Source organism: Populus nigra, chromosome 4 (genome assembly GCF_951802175.1).
Source record: "Populus nigra chromosome 4, ddPopNigr1.1, whole genome shotgun sequence".
Classification (NCBI taxonomy): domain Eukaryota; kingdom Viridiplantae; phylum Streptophyta; class Magnoliopsida; order Malpighiales; family Salicaceae; genus Populus; species Populus nigra.
The window spans coordinates 1,152,574-1,171,831 of NC_084855.1; the positions used below are offsets into that span (position 1 = coordinate 1,152,574).

The 19,258-nt window shown below is 34.3% G+C and overlaps 2 protein-coding genes across 3 annotated transcripts; both read right to left on the reverse strand.

Annotated features, from left to right (window-relative positions):
- Positions 1-2,122: 2,122 nt before the first annotated feature.
- Positions 2,123-7,842, reverse strand: LOC133692156 (protein FREE1-like). The gene is made up of 10 exons (XM_062112888.1): positions 6,719-7,842; positions 6,013-6,099; positions 5,779-5,910; positions 4,346-4,477; positions 4,058-4,123; positions 3,849-3,959; positions 3,053-3,142; positions 2,878-2,911; positions 2,573-2,643; positions 2,123-2,477 (listed from the first exon to the last, which is right to left on the reverse strand). The coding sequence occupies exons 1-10, from the start codon at positions 7,700-7,702 to the stop codon at positions 2,400-2,402; spliced, it is 1,785 nt and encodes a 594-aa protein (XP_061968872.1). The 5' UTR covers positions 7,703-7,842; the 3' UTR covers positions 2,123-2,399.
- Positions 7,843-10,871: 3,029 nt separating this feature from the next.
- Positions 10,872-13,412, reverse strand: LOC133690556 (probable BOI-related E3 ubiquitin-protein ligase 2). 2 transcript variants are annotated; one of them, XM_062110782.1, is made up of 3 exons: positions 12,827-13,412; positions 12,127-12,669; positions 10,872-11,802 (listed from the first exon to the last, which is right to left on the reverse strand). In XM_062110782.1, the coding sequence occupies exons 1-2, from the start codon at positions 13,148-13,150 to the stop codon at positions 12,172-12,174; spliced, it is 822 nt and encodes a 273-aa protein (XP_061966766.1). In that variant the 5' UTR covers positions 13,151-13,412; the 3' UTR covers positions 10,872-11,802; positions 12,127-12,171. The 2 variants fall into 2 exon arrangements, with proteins under 2 accessions (XP_061966766.1, XP_061966765.1); XM_062110781.1 differs by lacking the exon at positions 10,872-11,802 and having other exon boundaries at positions 11,848-12,669; positions 12,827-13,411.
- Positions 13,413-19,258: the final 5,846 nt, after the last annotated feature.

The window sequence follows — 19,258 nt, forward strand, 5'->3', positions numbered from 1 at the left end:
ATTTATTTCTAAATGTATCGAATATATTTCTTTCCTTTTTCCGATAACCATCATTAGCATTTTATTTGTAAGATTCTAGTTTCGAATAGTTTTAATGAGCGGAATATTATTAATTTATGTATTAATATTGATCGAAATATAATGGGTCATTATTTTTTATACAACATTAATATTGATGAAAATATAATTGGCTTCTAGAAGATTTTTATATATATTATTTACACAATATTAATATAAATTGAAATATGATGGCCTCTTAAAAGACTTTTATATATTATCTTTTACACAGTATTAATATCGATGTAAATACAGTGAGCTTTTAGATAACTTTTATATACTTAAAGATGTTGGGAGAATGGGATTCAAAAGTAATTATGTTCGTGGACTGGATTCTTCTTCTAGGCTGAATCCAAAAGAGTTGGGTCGTTCTCTTTATTAAGCTCAAGGGATGTGGTTTTGAAAAGTTTTTGGACTTATCAAATTTGGATATATATAATTCTCATTTAGAATTGATTACAGTTGAAAAATTTGTAGTCGGCAATAACAATCCAATTCCAATAACCAGATAGTGTTTGGTATGCTGGATAATAATAGACAAGACAAGATAATTTTTTTATGGAGTTATTTGGTGTATTTTTAGACACTACAAAAATAAATTCTTATCATGTCCAAGATTATTTTAGTGGATAAGTTTTTGTCCCGCTAAAAAGGGTAGGATAAGGTTATTTAATTCTCTACACAATGGTTTTTCTAGTTGATCTGGATCAACGTAAAGAAAAAATTATTATTATTATAGTTTTAAAACTCGACTCGAGATTCGGCTTGTGTCACAGGTCAGTTGACCATTAACAATAATCAATTATTGTCTAGCCCTGGTTTGATCTCTGAGTCGAGTTTTAAAACTTTAATAATTATTATTTTTATCATTATGTTGATCTGAGGTAATGGTTAACCTGACTCGTAACCCAGGCATTGCACCAAGCCAATCCTTGGGTTAAATTTTAAAATTATAATAATAACTATTTTTATTCTTATATTGACCTTGATCAATGCTCAGCCCGACCCGTGACCTAGGCCTGGCTCCTGGCTGATCTCATAATCAGATTTCTATGATAATAATTATTTTTATCCTTACGTTGACCTGGATCAATGGTCAACTCAACTCGTGACTCGAGCCTGACCTTGAATCGAACCCTAAATCGGATTTTAAAACTATGATAATAATTATTTTTATTTTTATATTGATTCAAATCAACTAGATTAATCCTTATAAAGAGAATTTGAGAAGCTTTTCTTACCCTTTTTAGTGGGACAAAAACTTTTCTACTAAAACAACTTTGGAAAGGAAAAAAAAATGATTTTTATACTGATCAAAAATACACTAACAACTTCATACAAAATTTTCCTGTTAGTCTATCATTGTCTCAAACACTAAATAAGAGTGGTCACAGGTTAGGCCAAAACCGGCAGAGAAACGACATCCAGCTGTATCAGGTTGCTTTTGGGTGGTGGGTATGCATCAAATCAAGATATTTTTGCCGAGAATCACGCTTATAGTGGACAAAAAAGAAAAAGAAAAAGAAAAAGAAGAGGCATTACTGTAGGAGTTGGCTCGATAGCAATTAACAGCCCTTGATTAATTCACCAGATTAATGAATTGAGTGTCAAATCAACACTCAAAACTTACAAGGATGGTCAGCAATATATATCAGATTAGCAAAACACACAAAAATTCATTAAAATCAAGCGCTAGAAACGCCAAATGTCATGCTTAATCATTCAGAAGAATACTGTAATTGACCATCTCGACAGAAAGGGAATGAAAAGAGGACGTCTACACTGACCAGTTACTTCTACTGAATTTGGTGCTAAAAGCTATCCAACATCGAAGAACTTGTAAGCAAATGGGCTCCATCAATATTCAGAAGAGGTACAGCTGCGCTTCTCAATCATCGAACGTTGGAAACCTCTATAACACTTGTCTTTGAAGCCCCAATACTGGTCCGGGTATCAAATTGGACCCAATCAGATCACCGTTACACAACCGGTGTGTAAAATAGCAGGGCTTCCGGGGTGCGGTGCGAGGTTCACAATTCAAGAATCAAAATGCTTATTCGGTAACTTCAAATCACAAATAGTCTACTATTTTATTGTAATCATGGGCAGTCAAATTACAAACCCACTCTGTAAATTACAAACCCGTAGAAACTCAGAGCCAAAATATTTCCACGACATGAAAGGTCAAGAAAAATGAAATAATATAGCCATTTACAAAGTTTACCAAATTCCATTTTACAGCAGAGACCTAAACTAGGGTAAACAAGCAATTCACCCCAGATAGGCTAGCATTCCATCCTCGAGGAATTGGCACCTCCAATAATCGGAAAACCATGCTCGAATCAGTGAGCACTGACAAGAAACGGGTGTTGACATACTCCACACTCGATGGTTTCTGAACCTGAGCTGGGAACCTGGACCTGCAAAAATAGCACAACCAAGATATTTTAACGATCCAATTAATGTAGTTCATAGAAATCCAAGCCCCAAAACAAGGTAGACAAGGATTTCAAACCTGCAAATGGACAGTGCAAGTTGGACAGGCAACTTCCCTCATCCGCCTCCCAGATCCATCAGACTTGGATCCTGGTCAAACAATTAAAATGACAACCCTACATTAAGATTCATGATTAAATTTAAAAATGACATGCTAAAACTTAGCCCAGAACCACCAAATGAATCAACTAACTCGGATGGATAGCAGACATTCAAAAACCATTGCATATTTGAACCTTTCCTCATGGTAGGAGCTTTTTCTTCTGTAAGCAAGCTCATACACCAACAAGAAAAAGAAAGATAAATACAAAGTAAGAAGATCACCTGATGATGACTTTCGGTTTTTCTCCATCTCCTCCTGTCAAATGATCAATGTCAATAAAAATAACCACAATCACAAACACAAAAGCACATGTTGAAATACCAACTGAACAAGAGCACAAGGAATCAGAAGCTATGGATGAGCATATCAAGAAATCTTAAGTTAGATATTCTTTACCTGGAGCTTCCTGGCAAGATCCTCATGACTATGAAATGCAGGTTTGCTAGCTGCTTCCTTAGCATTACTCAGCCTCTGAGTCACTTCTGCCTGAAAGATAGAAAACTTTATGAGTTGTTCTTTCATAAAGATAGTGAGACCACCATGATAAATGCACATAATAATGTTCATGCACAGATTGACAACTGTGACGTGCACATAGCATATGCTTGTGCAGTTCCTGACTTGACATAATTAAGGAGCATCATACGCATATCTCCCAAACCACAAAGGTACCTGCTACACTTTCTAGAAGCTGATAGCACAACCCAACAAGTTTTATTAACAAATGATAATCACTGTGGCTAACATCCTTTGGAACCTAAGGAACCTCATGACCATCATTTAAGAATTTTATATAAAAGCATATTAGATTGCAAAAAAAAATTACATGATAGGTTAACAATATGCGAAGGCATATTTTCTATGGAAAGCAAACACAGGAATCTCAGGCTCTTACTGTCCTGTAATACACCTCAATGTTCCTTTACAACAAGCAGACAGCAAAAAAAACTTGTTGAAAAGAAAATGAACTATAATAAACAGCTATCACATCCATGTGAGCAATTCAGTTCGACGACTCCCAACACCTCACTAGCATGCAGGTGATACCGTTAATAAATGAGACAAGCACAAAGAGATAAAGAAAGAAGAAATTAAAAAAAAAAAGTCTATATCACTACCAAAAGTTAAGAGATGGATGCATGGGTTTGTGAAACAATAACAATTAAATAATGGATAGATCTTCAGTACATACCATGCATCGGTCACAAACTCTAACTGGCTGAGCATTCTCGTCAGCAGTAAGAGCAATTCTTCCATGGGTGCACTTGTCACAGAAAATGTCTCCGCAGTTTCTGCAGTGATGCTGGGATTTGGAAAAGGGAGAAGCAATGGATTTACATGAAATCTTAAGGCATGCATAAGTAGCAAATAATGATAATCAACCACGGTAAAAGAATTTACCCGGCGAACAAAAGCCCCAAAATCTGTTCCGCATGATGTACACTTTGAAACAGCTTCATCAGGGACCTAAGAACAAATGATATAGGAACTCCAAAATCACAATTCAAAGAAACAGTAAAAGCACAACCCCCCCACCCCCCCCACTCTTAAAAAAAAAATAAAGGGAGGAGCGCCCATGCTTGTAAAATTAAAAATTATGGTTACATAATCAATAATGAATAAAACACTTGTCTGATTCCATTTTAAGCAGTCAACAAAATAAAATCTCTATTAAAGCCATAGTTTTACCCAATGATCTTTCTCCTCACTGCCTGGCTTTATCAAGTTCATCCAATCACCAAGCCCTTTCTTCTTCTCTGTAGGCTGCTCAGTTGTCTTTGAAGTATCAGAAGGCCTCATTCTTCCACCCATTTCCTTGAACTGCATTTTGGAAAGAATGAAATTATGCTTCAATAACACATGTCAACAATCTAAAGCAGCAAAAACACAGTGCAGCTGCATTCATTTTGCCATTGACAAATGAAAAGAGTTGGTAAGCCACACAAACAACATTAAATGCTCTCCCCTTGCAAAAATAACAATTGTCACCCCCCCTTCTTTCTCTTCTATCTCGTAATAAAGCCCTGATCCAGACCCCAGAGTGCTTCCAATTTCTTCAGATCAGCCATTAAACCAAAAGCCACCACTGGACTGGCTACAAGCATCTCTCAAAAGAACACCCAATGTATCACAGAACAGATTGCAGGACTGACAAATGTTTCCCTAAATAATCATCCCATTCTCAGCCTGGATCCACCTTGTGACCAGGATAGCATTCGACAGGTGATCTCCAAAAGGAGGCAGCATAACCTAGGTCTCATATATAAACACTGGAGAAACCACATTCTAACACCCATTGACAATGATCAATCACATTGTCACAAGTCAGTTGATGCCCTAGGCCCCAGGGGCAGGGCAGTACACATTCTTAATAGCTGGGAGCCTACAGGAAGAATACAAAGCTGGGAATTTCCCAAAATAGATATCCATTGCAGGTCCTTAGCTCAATACATATATGTCTATCATACAAGTAGTGCGCCTCCAGTGTGGGACATTACAGCAGCATATCAGTAGCTTTTACATGAAGCAGCAACAATGGGAAAATGAAAGTACTATCTTTTTACTGCACAACTTTCATGTCTATAGCCAGTGTCAAAATTATCATTCAACAATGATGTCCAATTCTAGCAGGAGTTGAAGATTTCACATGCTAACTAGTACTTGTAATAGCTACAAGTTTATCTACCAAATTTAACATTCTTAATTTGATCAAAGCTTGAGTGTTAAAAAATTCATTCAACAATGATGTCCAAATCTAGCAGAAGTTTAAGATTGCATATACTAACAAGTACTTGTAATACTTACAGGTTTATCTACCAAACTTAACATTCTTAATTTGATCAAAGCTTGACCTCAATTCATATCATACATAAAGAAGCTAAGCTTTTGGATATTTTATTCTAGGTCTCCTTCCTCTAAATATTATGAATTAATCATCAATGTAATTCAGATATTAACAGATCTACAGATGAAATTCAGATATTAATGTAATGAAAAGGGCAATAGAAACAATGTAATGCAGAATGAGTCAAGACATGAGTCAATGGTTAAGCTTCTATAAAAGAAAATGTAACTAAAATATAATTTTGTATACATGAAAAAGGTTTCTTATGGCCACAAACCTGTACAGTTGCAGCAGTCACGGTGTCGAGAAGGGTGTTTGTGGTGTAACTATTTGATTGCAGTCTAATACGTCTTGGGTCGATATCCACAGAACTCTTGGACCAAAATGCGAAGGTAGATGAATCCGTTTTCTACATAAGGGGAAAGTGCAAATTCAATGTTAAGCAGTATATTAACAATGATAATGATACTCGAGAAGAGAGTGGGGAATTGGAGAAAATAAGCTGACTCACATCGCATCTTGTGATGTTCTCAAGAGGATATATTCTCAAAGTCCGACTGGTATTAGGATCGAGCATACGAATTCCATCCAAACCAATCTGAATAAATTTAAATACAGTCACGAGCTGGCAGAAAATAAATCAACCCCCAGATTGTCATATGACCACAAAGAAGACAAATTCTCATAACAATGACTTCCAAGAACTGCTTGGCACTGTGGTGCACATAATAAATCTAAACTTGAAATGGAAATACTTAGAGCGCTAAACATACACAAGACTTGATTAGCTCTGTTGAAAGCACAAATGACCACTAAATCAGTGAAGCTAGAATCTAAAGGAAAGTTCCATTTTGATTCCTTAACGGTAATAAAAGACTTCTACAACGACAATTCAAATAACCCAACAGAAGCATGCAAAATCATTCACTGGAACAGTAAGGAGAGGCATTCCAAACAACTAACTACACTCCTAGACTGAGCTTCTTTCGCAATTAGCCATATTTATAAATTCACACGTTTGACCTCAAATGATACACAATGCAACAGCTGAACAGAACACGTCTTACCGCTACCAAGCATGTAAAAAAAGCCCCTGGATGGTAACCATATCAACAGAACCCCACTCTACTATCAAATTAATAATTCTAATCACACTACAAATCATTATAACATGATTAAAAATTGCCACCAATCAAGTGACAAACCCGGAGATCTACCTGGCAAAGCACATCCATGGTACTCTGCCCTCCACTTTCAGCCAAAAGCTTGACCCTAAACTTCTGGACCCCACTCTTAGCATCCTCCTGAGTATCCGCCTTCGGTACTGCCCTCACAATCTTCCCTGAACCTGAACCGGAACCGGAACCAGGCCGCAATGAATTGTCCTTTCCAGAAGGAATACTAATCGATCTCCCATAATCATCGAACCCGGCCCAGGTCGATGACTTTGGCGCTGTCCCTCGCGCGCCATAAGGCTCCACCTTCCCTCCTTCATATGCATAAACACCGTCTCCATACCCATCATCACGACCGCCACCGATATCATATCTGCTCTCAGGTCGCTTTCCATATAGATCCGACCCTGTATCGGACCTGCTCCGATTATAATCAAAATACCCGAAACTCTGATCGTATTTTATCGGATTCTCATATGGAGCATCGTATACGGGCGGCACTGATGATCCTATTGGATTATAAGGCGCACTGTACATCGAGGAGTATGGAGAATTGGTTGTTGCGGAAGGATTCGGTGCTAGTGAGGTAGGAGGCGGTGGTTGAGGAGCGTAATTGGGAACCGTTTGATGTTGATCAAACGGTGGGAAATAAGATTGCTGAGTTGCTGGAGGTTGGTAGGACCCATGAGAATCGTACGGAGGAAAAGACGGTGGTTGCTGTGGCTGTTGTGGTGGTGGTGGAGGTGGTGGGTTAAAGGATGGTTGTGAATTATTAGGGTTTGGTGGTGGTGGTGGTGGTGGTGGGGTGAATGTAGGGGCTGTAGGCGGAGGGACAGGATCGGGATTTTGGGGATAAGGAGGGTAATTTGGAGGATAAATGGAGTAATCAGAGGGGGCGTAACCGGAGGAGAAAGGAGGTGCGGACGCGTAAGGGGTTTGGTGATGATCAATAGGAGGGTTGGGGTTGGGGTTGGGGTTTTGGAGGTGTGGGTATTGATAATAAGAACTGTAATCTCCCTGTTGCATCGCTTGATTTGATAGGATTTTGGCCAAGTAACAGGAGGGAATTGGAGAGGAATTTGGGTTCTTTTCAAAGCGATGACGATGAGGTTGAGAAGGGAGAGGGGGGTGGATAATTTAGTGGAAAGTGTTTTGGGTGTGATTTCAGGCACAGAAGTCATGTGCCTGGAATTTGATTAGTGGCTACGATGCTTCTTAGCGGTAATCTGGTATGAGGTTCTGTTGGGACCCGCTTTGTTGCTGAATTGATCAAGGCAGCCTTGCTAACCTAACGTAACATTAGCTTGTTATAAATATATTAAAATAATATTTTTTTATTTTGAATATTAATATATAAAAAGATAATAATTTAAAATAAAAAAATTTAACAAAAACAAGTTCAAGTGACTTGAGATATCTTTTGGTCAGTAATAACTACAATAAAAAATTATGAATATTTGATTACATTATAATTATAAATTTTTAATCAATACATTAAAAATTATTAAGTATTTTTATTTATTGTTTTATTGCTATTGTATCGTTCTTTGATTTAATTAACTATTTTTTAATCACACCGGTGGCTAATATGATTGTATATAGTTAATTAGACATTATCTTTTTTTTCATGACTTAACTAATTGTTTTTTTGTGATTACAGAAATTACAAAAAAAAATGAGTATGTGATCAATAAAAAAAAGTCTTTTATTATTTTAAATATTTGAATACATTATAATTGTAATAACTTGTGTATATATGCTCAATCTGTCAATAGAATTAATTGAGCAATTTAATTAATTACATGTTAGCTAATATTATTTTACTGTCTTGACATGGATGCAAGATGGACACGAATAGTGGTAGGGTCAATGTCTATATATTGTTTTTATGATGCATCAGTGAAATTCGTTTGATAGGCTCGCTCAACAGAGGCATAGGGTCGTTGAGAAGATGCTCGATTGTTACTTTCTTTCGTATTTTCTATAAAGTTGAAGCAGTCCACCCTACGAGAGAAAGCTCGTTTCTTTTTGTATTTTAAAATATTTAAAAATAATAATAATTTTTTCCTTTGCTTTAATTTTTTTTTAATTTCATATCATTTTAATATCTCAATATAAAAAATAAATCTTAAAATATAAAAAAATATTATTACAATACATTCCAGGTAAAATTATATTTTGTAAAATAATCATTACTACGATACTTAACAATTTTAATTTGAAAATGAACATTCAATCAAGGATAATATAATATTATGACATGATTCTAGCTGTTAATTGGTCATCTTTCCATTGTAAATACCAACATCTTTTCATTTAAATACCAACATCGCTCTACTTCTAAAAGGAATTATTTTTATATATCTTAGAATTACTTGAATATTATATTATTAAATTATTTTTATATTTATTTTGCATGTGTATCTTTATATATATATATACACACTTCACCTTTGGTTTTATCTCCCTGAGTGATTGACCTTTTTTTAATACATGTTCTTAGCTTAGTATGATGATGATCTAAAATATAATAAGCTCATAAATGAGGTTATTTAATGTTTAAATAATGAATAATCGTATATTTATATCAATATTTCATTCTCCGGAGCTTGAGAAGTGAATGACTGGTGGTAGAAAATCTGACATCTACAAAACAATTTCTTTTAATGAGGTTTAAGGATTCATAGACCTTTAGTCCTTCATGTTTGGCACGTTATAAAGTCCATGATCAATGAGCATGGCAACTAAATACATCCATGTCAATTGGTCTTGGCATGAAGCCAAGCACAAAGTTGATGGGTTAAGAGGGTTTCCAAATCCATGTTCAAATGGACTTGGTATGCATCCAAACTCGAGGACAATGAATTTGGCAACTTGCTAAACATGTGTTCATTTAGACTCAATATATAGTTGAACTTAAGGATATTGAGTTTAACAGCTTGTCAGACATGTGCATACTTCGGCTCGGCTGATAGCCATGCCTAAGAATATTAGGCTTGAAAGCGAGTTAGATTCATGTCACACAAGTCTGATATTATATAAAGTTTAAAAATATCAAGTATAAATGTAAGTCGTGTCTACCTATCATTGGATTATCACCCTGTATTTGGATCTTTTAAACAAAAACTTATACTCAATTTTTTTTTTCAAAACATGTTGATACATATCAATCTATAAAATGGTGTGATGTACATGTTATCTTAATATTCATGATAAACAGTAAATCTCAATGAAAAATCAAGAAATATCATAAAAATATTTTTAGATGTTGCCTGCAAATTCTTACACGAAACATTTACAAGCACTATTTTTTCATCCTATAGTCATGAATTGTACATCATATAGATATTGAGTCAAGAAGACAATGCAATCTTTATGTAGATAAAGGAACAGCAGGTAACTGCCCGCTTCCGAAATTGGAAAAAGAGGAGTCCTTGTATGTTACATGGCCATATATTCCCGTACAATGATTATCGGTGTGCAATACTTTCCTTACAATTTCATGATTTTCATTTACTGCAAATTAAAAAAAAAGAAGGAAATTGCAGAAAACCATGGAAACGGGCGGAAAAGGTGGCTTGTTACCGATAACTAGAGCCTCAACGGCATGGTCGCCGTCCACCATTTCTTTTTCGGCCGAAGACACTCCAAGCCCACGTCCGATTTTTTTAAAGCTTGGCGCAGGTTGTCTGGGTAACCGGATCATTTAGAATATAAAGTGCGGGACTGGTAATATAAAGAAAATGTCTTTATAAAAGTAATATTTGGGTTTTAAAAAATATCAAAATCTATACAATAAAGTTATCCAACAACATTCAAAGAAAAACATCAATTTTTTTCTATTTATTCACCTTTTTTTTTAATGCAAGAGATATTTTCAAACTAGTTTATAAGTAGGTTTCCTAAACAAATTTAACAATGCACCTTTTAACAGGGTCATTTGTCCATAGCTTGAAGAATCATTATAGCTTGGCAAGTTAATCTACTCAATGATCCAAGTCCACGTCACTACCGAGTTAGTGACTAATTTTTTTTAATTAAAATGAGGTTTTAATAATTTTTTTAAAAAAATTAGAGTTAATTAAGGGCAATTCACCTGATATGTTTTATTTATAACTACGTGCATAAAATGAGAGGCAGAACTTAGATAAAACTATAATTAGATATTTATTAAACCGCTAGTTATTGTGTTTGATATTGTGGTTCATATAGTACCCACATAGAAGAAACAAGTTCCGAACAAGGGAATCTAAGTGGGCTTATACTAGCCCCAACCTAAAAAGCTGGGTAATGATAATATACGTGGCGAATTCCAGATACGGTTCGCCTACACGTACGCCACATCAGAAAAGTCAGCGAATCCTACACCAGCCGAACCAGATATGGCCAACTGACCTCCTCAAGCAAGAGACAAGCCCCTACAAGTCTTCTGATTCCCGTCAAAAGCCAAATGGGACCCCTATAATTAGGAGTCCAAAAACTCCAAAGCATCCCATCCTTGGTCCGCTGTGTGCACGTCAAACCTGTCTTCTTCTTTCCCGTATGTGAGAGAGCAAATCATGCATACTGCAGTCCCATCACGATTTCCGATTCACAAGATCTCGACAACAGTCATTACACTCCCTCGTAAACGGTTCCTTATGCATAGTAGGAGGAGGAACATTGTAGGACCCCACACAGGGGCTAGCTACGATGCATATAACCAACATCAAAGTCCGCATCTGCAGTCCTGGGCCAACTTTTTTTAGCTCACAGGGGCTAGGCGTAGGTTCTGTTGTTTTGTTGGTAACTCGATATGCCCAAGAAGACTCCCCTTGGTTTCTCAAGGTGCCCGTTTGAGGGCTAGATTTTTCTTTATTTAATTCTTGGTGAGTCATAAGGTTCTGCAGATCAGATTCATTTATGGTACGGCATATGGGTGGTCAATTTCTAGCTAGCTGCTGCTACCTTTGCTTTAATGGATGATTTTTTTGGAATTAGCAAAGAAGAAAGAGAAAAACGCATGTAAATAGTGGCGGTGACAGTTCGATTCTTCTGTTTTGATGTGTGTCAAACTTGGCTTTCGAAATCTTTTTCTGTCAGCTAAAGCAGCGGACATTGTTACGGCTTGAAAAGAGCTGGCATTTCTAGTGACCGAAAAGAACCAAATAAGAAATTCTCGACAAAACAAATTATAATATGAACATAGAAGATTTACTTTCTGTTTAAGCTCGAATCAGGCAATATGTAATTAACCTAGGAAGGATAAAAGCAGAGATTCTTTGCCGTGATTCGTACTAGCTATCATCACATTTTGATTTTAACATATATACGGGTCTTAGCCCTAGCAGTACAGCAAAAATTCGGTAAACAAAGACCCATAAAAGCCAAAGAACAAAATAAGCCATAAACATCGTAATGGGTAGTGTGGGTCACTACAAGCATCAGCATGTGATGTTCAAAAAACTTACCCTTTGGTCATTCCTTTTTCCATTGTCTCCTTTGTGCCTTTCTTGTTAGACCCAGAAAACTTCCATGCTTGCTTCCTTTACTGATTTACAGACAGGGCAGGAGCCAAGAAAAGCTTCACAAGATTTGCACGAGCAGAGGTGCCTGCAAGGGAGAAAGATAACGCACGAGGTCCTAGAATTGCACCCTTTACAAACCACCTTTTTTTGGCTTTCCACTTGTTCTATATCACATGAGCCACAACAAAAGGACTCTGCATCCTGGACTTTATTGCTGCTAGTGACCAGTCGTTCTCTGATTCGTTCAAGCGTGTTGCTTAAATCAACGACCACCGCTTCCTTTTCTCTTGCTAGTCTCTTCCATTGTTCACTCTCCTGCTCTACTTTTCTCAGGCAGACCTCAAGCTCCATGGTGTTCTTTGTTGCTTGTGCCAAGTCCTCTTCGTTTTGCCTTATCAAAGAGGAGACCTTTGATTCTACACTCTTCAGTATGATTCCCAACTGCTGCTTTCTTTGCTGTTGCAAAGCAAATCTTAGCCTCTCAGCCTGCATTTGTTTTAGAGAAATTGACCTTGATTTTTGGAGACCAAAACACAAAATGAAAGCAACCAAAACCAAAGCCTACAGAATAAAAATAACCAATAGACAACAAAAACCAAACTTGAGAAGGAGAAAAAACATCAAAGCCCAGTTGCATTTTTACCTGTAATTGAAGCATGCAATCAACTTCTCGCCTTTGCATGTCAAGCTGAACATCCAAACATTGAGAAAGAAACATGGAGAAAGAACTATCACAAGTTGTTGAATAAGAAGAAGAAGAAGAAGAAGAAGCCCCAATATTACAATCAAAACAAAAGTTCTGAGAGTTATTTTGATCAAGAAAGAGATTTTGTTGTTGCGGCTCTTGAAAAGCAAAACCCCAGTCAGCATCGAACTCTGAAACATGATCGTTAAGTATGCAATCCTGTTGGCCACCCATAGGCAAAAGCCCAAGTCTTTCTGGATACAACTGTGCTTGAACAGCCATGACAACAACAAGATTGAAAGAACTGAGAAAGAAAACAACAAACACCAAAAACGTCCCCTTCAATTCACAGCTTTCATGACCTAGCTATTAATAGATAATAACACTATGAATTCTCAACGGATACGAAACGAGGGTAGGTTAAAAGCTAGAGGGTTCATGTATGTTGTTATATCAGAAGAGGTGCATGACCTTTTTCTCTCTCTGTAGGCGCTCCCTCTCTTTAATGGCATATGCTTTGCCTTCTATGTTGCTTTGGTGTCTTTCTTTTTTTTCTTTTTCTTTGGTTTAACTGAAAGAGACCATTATAAAGAATCCGTCGATTGTCTATATATAGTAGGAGAGAAAGAGACTCAAAAACTGACCAGATCTTATTAAATTTGATTAAAATTAATTAATGGGGATTTGTGGATATTATTTGTTTGTAATTGTGTGATTAAGGAACTAAATGAAAACCAAATAATTGAGTGAAACAAATAAGGGCAAACCTCAAAATTTTCCCTAGCATATTACCAAGATTTCAATTTCATTCATCACCAGATAAATTGTTTTGTCAATTGAGTTGCTAATGTTTCACATTTATGACAAAGTCTTTATGTCAATACATAATTGTATATCAAAGGGCTGGTTTTCTGTGTAATAGTGATGCATAGTGCATGCTTTTGCAAGAATGTTTTTTAATTAAAAATATTTTAAAATATTTTTTTAGATTTTTTTATATTAACACATTAAAATCATAAAAAAAACACATAAAAATATCAATTCAACTAAAAATATATGTAGAAAACATTTTGAAGAGCATATTGAATCATATTACCAAAAAATACCTTAACAAAAAATGAGTTTTTTTTGGTATTGCTGTATTGTATTTATCGAATAAAAATGACATCAATAAAAATAGTGTTTAGTAATTAAATATGATGCTTATAAAAAAAATTATTTAAAAAAATAGTGAGTTTCACAATAAACACACCTTAACAAGCATTGCTTTTAGATCAAAATAAGGCAAGAAGCAAATAGTTGTGTTCTAAAAGCACGTCAATACCATTCAATCACGACGTGAATGACACATGAAGGGGCCTAATTGAGAGATATCTGAATGTTAAGGACCCGGATAGGATAAAGATTCAATTTTAGGATTGAAATGAAAAATGAAGTAATACATCAATAGTGGCTAGATCTCTCATAGAATAAATCAAACAAGGAGAGATGGAAAGAAGTGACGAGAGAGCTCGGAAAGGGTGGCCACTGGCCAGGACAGGGAGGTTTGTCAAGTCCCAAATGTAAAATGATTCGAAGTCCAAAAACCAAGCATTAATGAGAAGGAGATGGAAAGGGAGGCGCAAAACAACAACGTACACATGCCGATTTTGTGACTCGGACACAGAGTCACAGAAGTATTGGGTCAGCTGGAGAGGTGGTTGTGGTGGAGAAATTCACTCAAATAAGACGTGAAAAGAGTCAGAATTCAGACGTTATAAAGACGAATCACAGATTGAGGAAATTGTCAGTTTGGTCATTGGGAAAGGCTGAGGAATAGCCTTTTTTTTAATTTTTTTTTTTATTTTATATCTTCTCCTGGGAATTTTAAATTTCTTGAATTTATTTGGCTTCGATAACATAAATACCACAATCACATTTTACACGTACACTCGTCTGTATTCATGCGGTACGTACCTAGAGTTTTTTTTCCCCGTAACAAAGTATAGTTTTGGAGAATTTGGACTAGGTTGTGTATTAATTAACAGCCCCCGGTAACTTTTGTTTTTAAATATTTATTTGTTTTGAAAAAATATTAAATTATTTTTTTAATAGTTTTAATGGATTGATATAAAAAAAATATTTTTGATATTTTTAAATAAAAAATAATTGTAAAAAGTATCCCATACTACAATATTAAATACGGACTAAAATGGGGGAGTGTTTTTCTTAAGAAAATATTGAAAAAAACATATTTATTTAATTACTAAATTAATTATTTAAGATTTGATATAATAAATGATTTTAGATGAATCTTGAGATATTTTTTTAAAAAAATATTTAACCATCAAATTCCATATTGTGGTCCATTTTTATTATAAAACTATAAGAAGAATGCACAGTTAAAACAAATAAATAAGAGTCTTTTTTTTTTCGCAAGGGAAAAGAACACAAAAACTACAACCTCAGGAACGAAGGATGGCTAGCGTTGCCCCGGGGGAGGAAGATCCCAGATATTCAAGCTCTCATCACATTAAGATCCCGGTTTAGCAAGAAAATTCGCGCCACAGATACCTTCTCTGAGAACATGCTAGAAAGAGAGTAGTCATTTACGTTTACGAGCCATATGAATGTATGTGAAATACATGATGCGGTTGTAGAATAGCCTCCTTAAAAAGAATATTTTTATAGAAATTAGAGAGTTAAATTATTAAATAATTTAATATTAAAAGATAAAATTATAAAAAAAATAATAAAAAATTATAGTCAATCTAGGTTAACATGTTAACTTTATAACCATGGACACATGATTGACATAGTGCCATATAAAAAAATAAAAATAAAAAAACATAAAGGTTAATTTTTAATAAATTAAATATTAAAAGATGAAATTAAAAACAAAATTAATTTAAAAATGATAAAAAAATGATCTAAATTAACTCGTGATAACCTTTAAAACTTGTGATACTAGTCATGAACCAGAAATTAACCCCATTGAATGTAAATCTTAAAAAATAATAAAGCAAAATTTTAAGCCATCAAGAGACCGAAAGTTAAATTGAAAAAAATGCAATAAAATATCCAAAAGAAAAGAAATATTAATTAAAAGAGCGAGGGCTAAATTTGATATAAAAATAATTTGAAATCAAATGGTGATGGATGAAATTAAAAACAAAATTCAATCAGGAGAATAAAAAAAAACAATAACAAAAAAATATATAAAAAAATTAACATAAAAAATAAATGAAACCAAATGACACAGAGCGGAATTAAAGAAAGAAACCAATCAAAAAAAGATAGAAAAAAATATCAATAAGAAAATAAGGATTATATTAAAAAAAACAAATAAAATAACATTTTTATATCATGACAAGGAAAAAGAAAAGATAAAAGAGGAAGGAGAAGGAAACAAACCCCTCAAAGCCCAACCACCAAGTTATCATGTATATGTACGGCACCAATAAAAAAAGTATGGGAGGGAGCCTTTAATGTTATTCAGAAAGACAACACCTGGATATGAAACGACATTGCACGCACCACCCATATCAACAGCTTTTTAAAAGTAATATTCACATAAATCAAAAAAATTAAAATTGCTCATGTCAACTATTTTATAAAAAAATCTCAAAAAAACAAAAAGAAAACTTTGGATGCATGTCAAACAAATTTCTTTTTAAGTGCGCCGCTTTTAAAATATAACAAGACCGAATTACCTCCTGTCAACAATTTAAAAAAATTTGTAGTTTAAGGTAATATAATCATTATACTATGTATTTAAAAGATAAAAAAAATTAAATTGTCTCTTACCAATCCCACCATGACCAGTGGACCCTTAAAAAAATATCATTTTATTCTAATAGCAAATTCATAATTTTTTTTTTGTTGAAATGACAAAATGGTACTACACTATTGTATTGAATACTAATATATATGTGTTCATGCGCACAGTAAACTCACCACGGCTTTTAGTTTTTCTTGTTTTAGTTTGTTAATGTAATTAATTCGACGCTGGTGCAATTGAATGTGAGCACAAAAGACACAAGCATGAACCATGGAGTCAACATGTTGCTGAAAAGCAACCTGCGAAGGATTTGAAATAGCAAGTAATCGCTACCAAAGAGTTCCTTGTAAGATTGTCTCTTAGCCCTCTATGAAATCTCAACGCACCCCATGCTAGCTGATCGATCATCACTAGAGAAAAATCTAGCAAAAGGAGTAACCATTGAAATAGCAACAATATCAACCGACAACAGAGCATGTAGTCGAAAGATTTCCCATGCACAATGTCCCGAAATGATATGGCTACCAGTAAGTTTTTATAGTATCGAAGTGGATGCGAAGACAGTCCTCTATCGAACTAGAGTCACCTATGCCCATTCCTAATCTTCTCGGTATAACCATCCTTAAAAAAGACAAAAAGGCCATACAAATGAGCTTCCAATTTGAAGAGCTTGTTTAGATTGTTTGGAGCTGCGGTTAAATTATAATTTTATAAAAAAATATTGTGTTTTTGCTTCAATTTGCTCACATTCTCTTCTTTTTTTTGGTGATAAATGATTTTTTTTAATTCAAAGTTAAAAGATATACTCGGATCAATTTGTAAGACCATCGAAGTTAATTTTTTTTATATATAATGATATTTAAAATGCATCTCTTTATATTTAGAGAGTATTGAGGATAGTGGTTGGACCGTGCTTTTTGAAAAAAATTTAATTTTTTTTAGTTTTAAATTATTATTATTTTAGTTTTTGCTCACATCTTTTTTTTTTTGTGATAAATGATTTTTTTTAATTCAAAGTTAAAAGATATACTCAGATCAATTTGTAAGACCATCAAAGTTAATTTTTTTTTATATAAAATGATATTTAAAATGCATCTCTTTATATTTAGAGAGTATCAAGGATAGCGACTTAGAGAGTATCAAGGATAGCGACTGGACCGTGCTTTTCGGAAAAAAATGATTTTTTTAGTTTTAAATTATTATTATTATAGTTTTTTTATCGTTTGGATATGCTCATGTCAAAAATAAAATAAAAAATAAAAAAATATTATTTTGATACATTTCAAACTGGAAATTAATTTAAAAAACAATCTCTACTATACTACATTTCCAATCAAAATCACTTTGAAAAACAACCTCTACCATACTTCTTAACAAGCACTTAATGTGTCTTTGGTATTGCGGTGCATATTATTTTTTTAAAATATTTTTTTGCATAAAAATAATTTATTTTTATTTTTTTAATTTTTGACATTAACATATCAAAAAGTAATAAAAAAATCAAATTAATATTTTTGAAGTAAAATATATTTTTAAAACACATTTAAATAAAATTACCACACTCAGAATAGTTTAATAAAAAATATTAAAAAAATGAGATAATTCTTAAATTTAAGCTTGTGCCATGTGTTGCACGTAGCAGGCAGACCATGCAAAGCATGAACCAACAAATAATTGAAAACCTCAAAAATACATTAAATGCAAGATCATCAAGTAATGCATCCATGGCCATCACCAATGACATGATAACAGGTAATTTAACAGCGTGAGATGTGCAAAATTGGAGCTACATGAGCTGTCCGCTACAAAAACTCTCGAGGAGAAGAGCATCCTGTGATGCCATCAAGACAACGAACAATTAATTGCCAGCAATCTTGTTTCTCGGTTTTCTTAATGAGAACCACTTTCGATCAGCTCCCTTGATTATTATTTCATATTCTTCTGCGCTGTAGTCCTGAAAGAGCCTTCAGATTAAACAGGCAGCTCGAGTTGAGCTGGTAAATTTTTTGGCAAGAACCAGGCATAGGGTTTTAACCGATGAATAGAATAGTGTGTTGGGTTTCTAGTTCACCCTTTTACACGCAAAGTTTTTCTTTGTTTACAGTAACCTAAGCGGTGCATGGCTGTTAAAGGATCATAGAAGCTGTAAAGTTGATTGCCTATGGTGAAAACTTGGAGTGTTAAGGGTTATGCCAACATAATAAAGGACGTAACCCAGATTCAGCCAAACTCAAGTTCATAATTATCATACCATAGTTATCAGATCTAGTCCAAAACTTCAATGGTTTGTTAATCAAGTCAACTCATGAGTGTCGATGAATGAATTTAGGTATGTCATGAAACAAAGTTATTTGAGGTTATTTAAGTAAGAATTCTATTTTGGGCAAAAAAGTTTTTGAAAAACTAAAACAATTTAGGTAACTCGAGTTAGGCAGAATTAATCATATATTAGGTTAACCTGTTTAGTCACTTTTGTTTAATTGGATTTTTAAACGGGTAAAAAAAATATCCTAGATTAGATTCCGGATCAACGAGTCATGACTCTACCCACCAGGCCAAAGTAAATTTGACAATCATGCTTGAGATTACCCCGTGTAGTTTTTTCTTTTCCCCCATTCATTATTTGGAAA